Genomic DNA, 3,016 nt, shown 5'->3' with positions numbered 1-3,016 from the left:
CTAAGTCATGTAGGGCTGTAACTCGCTTCTGTAACTCTTCCCTACCGATCATTTCTCTGCGGGTAGAGAATATACGTCATTCTCTACTACTCATTAGACATAGGACAAGGCGTCATATATGAATTCGCCCAGGTAGAGAATCGGGACAGAAACAAGCTACTGGACTAGCGGAGGGGCTGTACTGTGAAGACCGACTAAGTTCGGCAATTGGGGGTGGCTAACTCTAGCCAACGAATGTGAATAGAGTATATTTTTTTTCTCTTACTGTCCTTTTCACTGGGCGCTTTGGCGGTCGGGGACAAACCGCCCAGTATCCTCCCCGAGCACATATATTCATAGGAAGTTCACGCGCGCTCCCACCGGGAGTCGTGAACTGCCTGACAATCCGCACTCCCATTAGGATGGTCTTTTAGGAGTTTTGACGAGTTCTCCTTATCAAAATGTCTAATGCCTTTCGGAGTTTTGACGAGTTCTCCATTAAGAAAATGTCTCTTGGGCCGCAAAGCCATAATGAATAGGAAACAGAATAAATATATACACGTTTTTCCCAGCCGCCGAACGGCTATAAACTCGCGGCCAAGTGTCCTTTTCAGGACAGCCAGCCCTGTGTTCTTCTTAGCGGTGTTGAACTAGTGGGGTGCAGGGTGTAAAGACCGACTAAGTTCGGCACTTTGGGGGGTAGGCTTCTCTGGCCTAAAACAATAGAGAACCACCGCAACACCGGACTTGAATTTTTTTTTCAAAGAGTTTACTCGGTATTATTCTGACTTGAGCATTTCGAAAAGAACGCTAATTCAACCCATACTTAGTCACAACCGGGATTGAGTTCCGAGTCGAGTATGCTAGGCAAACTCTGACCTAACTTTTATTTTATTTTTTTTTCTACCAGAATTACGAAAACCACCCTGACGTTCTGAAAACCCTGACTGAACCTTTTAAATCATAAAATTCATTGTTCTACAAATGCAAGAATGTTAGGAGCCGACTCAGTACTGACTAAATCCGTAGACGAATTGTTCCAGAAACCGACCACACAATAACGAGTCCACCCAGCATTACAAGCGAATACTGACGCGGAATACAGTAAATGCGTTGACTTCGGTATTTTCGTAACATCAAGCTTAACTTTTAGACTACCAATACTGAGTCGGACGAACCCTAACTGCCACCTGACGTAACTACGGCGTATTATTTTGCCCGGCTAAAGACTTAATATTCGTTTGAGACTCTATATCTCAGGGGTGAGTCGTGCCCCACGTTCTTCTGGTTATACCACCAAATTCTCTTGCAGGACGCCTTGCCGAAGACAGTTAACCCCTTTTCCTGTTCGCTTCTGTGACGTGTCGCGAAGTGAAGCAGGTTTGTTATGGGTTACTGTTCGCCGCACCAAAAATCTAACTATTTTATTCTTCGGCATGTAGTACACCCGGTAATCTGTCAGAAAAATGTACCATCTAATATTGTCCAGGGCGTACGGCAACGCTAAAACTTCCAATGAGAGTCTGCCATCTTGACAACTCTTGGCGGGGTTGCCACTACATGGAAAATTACCCGCAAGCACATAAAATGCCTATAAGTGGAAAAGAGACCACAACACCTTTAGACGAGAGACACAACCGGAGATAACGTGTCGGGATATCATTGGCGGCGCGAACTGCCGTTACCAAAATTTCCGCTAAACTGCCGTTACAAAACCACGCGAGACTCCCGTTACCAAATTACGCGTGATATAGAGATGGCCCAAATGAAAAACATCGATATGCATGCAGCGTAATTATTAAATAAAACTTTTAACAAAATCATTTCCTTTTCCTAAAACACAATAACTAATTTTTTTCCCTCAAATATTGCAATATCATTATTTCCAACTTTTAGGACACTTAACATAGACAGGTCCTCTTTAACATTTCCTGAAACTAAGCTTTCTAACAATAGTCGATAGAGCAAGCTAATAAATTGTAAAAGTTATGTTTTCTGGAAATAAAATAATTTATCAATAAATTTTGACGCCCTTATCTACATTTACCACCGCGTAAAACGGTTATTTAATTTCAAAATCAACCTAGGTTTTCCTATTTTGCTTAAAAAATCTAAGAAATAAAAAAACAAACCCAATCGGCCGGCATGACATATCGATTACTCGGTGGCATCCCTTACAAGATACGACATAACTTGCAAGGGTATAAAAACCTGCTGGCAACACCACCGCCGGCCATTTGCGAATTGAAAAGATCAACGCCGAAACGAGCAAAGAAAAATTTAATTGTGTGACGAAGTGATTACGTGCGGTTGGTGATTGTTAAAATGAAAAATAAAAACGGGTGGGCTTTAGATTGCTAACCCCGGAGTTCAGCATTAAGGAAAATATGGGAGGTAGATGGGGGTCTAATAGTTCCCTGTATGAAGTTTCAAAGCGCGCAACTTTATAGTTTTTAAGTAATTTGTTATTAAAGTTTGTAGTTTTCACCAACTTGTATTGGACTATTTCACAATATATAATGCACTTTCCACTAAATTTACACGTTATTTACACTCAATACATGCGCAGTTAGATTGTGCACGTTCAAACAAATAAATACTTTTAGTATATTACAGCTTTTTTATAAAAAATTGATTGTTGTTTAATTTTATGATACCACCGCGTAAAACGGTTATTTAATTTCAAAATCAACCTAGGTTTCCTATTTTGCTTAAAAAATCTAAGAAATAAAAAAACAAACCCAATCGGCCGGCATGACATATCGATTACTCGGTGGCATCCCTTACAAGATACGACATAACTTGCAAGGGTATAAAAACCTGCTGGCAACACCACCGCCGGCCATTTGCGAATTGAAAGGATCAACGCCGAAACGAGCAAAGAAAAATTTAATTGTGTGACGAAGTGATTACGTGCGGTTGGTGATTGTTAAAATGAAAAATAAAAACGCTTAATTGTGAAAAACTTAAAACACTAAAACTGTGTATACGTGTATAAAATGTGTGAAACACCAACTAATAAATTCTAATAAGACAA

The 3,016-nt window shown here is 40.3% G+C and overlaps 1 protein-coding gene across 1 annotated transcript in view; it reads left to right on the top strand.

Annotated features, from left to right (window-relative positions):
* The window catches only part of LOC108372271 (uncharacterized), a 3,301-nt gene extending 1,412 nt beyond the window's left edge, over positions 1–1,889 (top strand). Inside the window, exon 2 of the mRNA XM_017627920.1 lies at positions 1,876–1,889. Within this exon, the coding sequence (XP_017483409.1) occupies positions 1,876–1,889 (14 nt within the window). The remainder of the gene's footprint in view (positions 1–1,875) is intronic.
* The last annotated feature ends 1,127 nt before the right edge of the window (positions 1,890–3,016 follow it).

The sequence above is a fragment of the Rhagoletis zephyria genome, unplaced genomic scaffold (genome assembly GCF_001687245.7).
Source record: "Rhagoletis zephyria isolate East Lansing unplaced genomic scaffold, Rhagoletis_zephyria_1.1 Rzeph_scaffold_05592, whole genome shotgun sequence".
Taxonomy (NCBI): Eukaryota; Metazoa; Arthropoda; class Insecta; order Diptera; family Tephritidae; genus Rhagoletis; species Rhagoletis zephyria.
The sequence above is the reverse complement of the archived record's forward strand: the minus strand, read 5'-3'. Positions and strand labels throughout refer to the sequence as shown.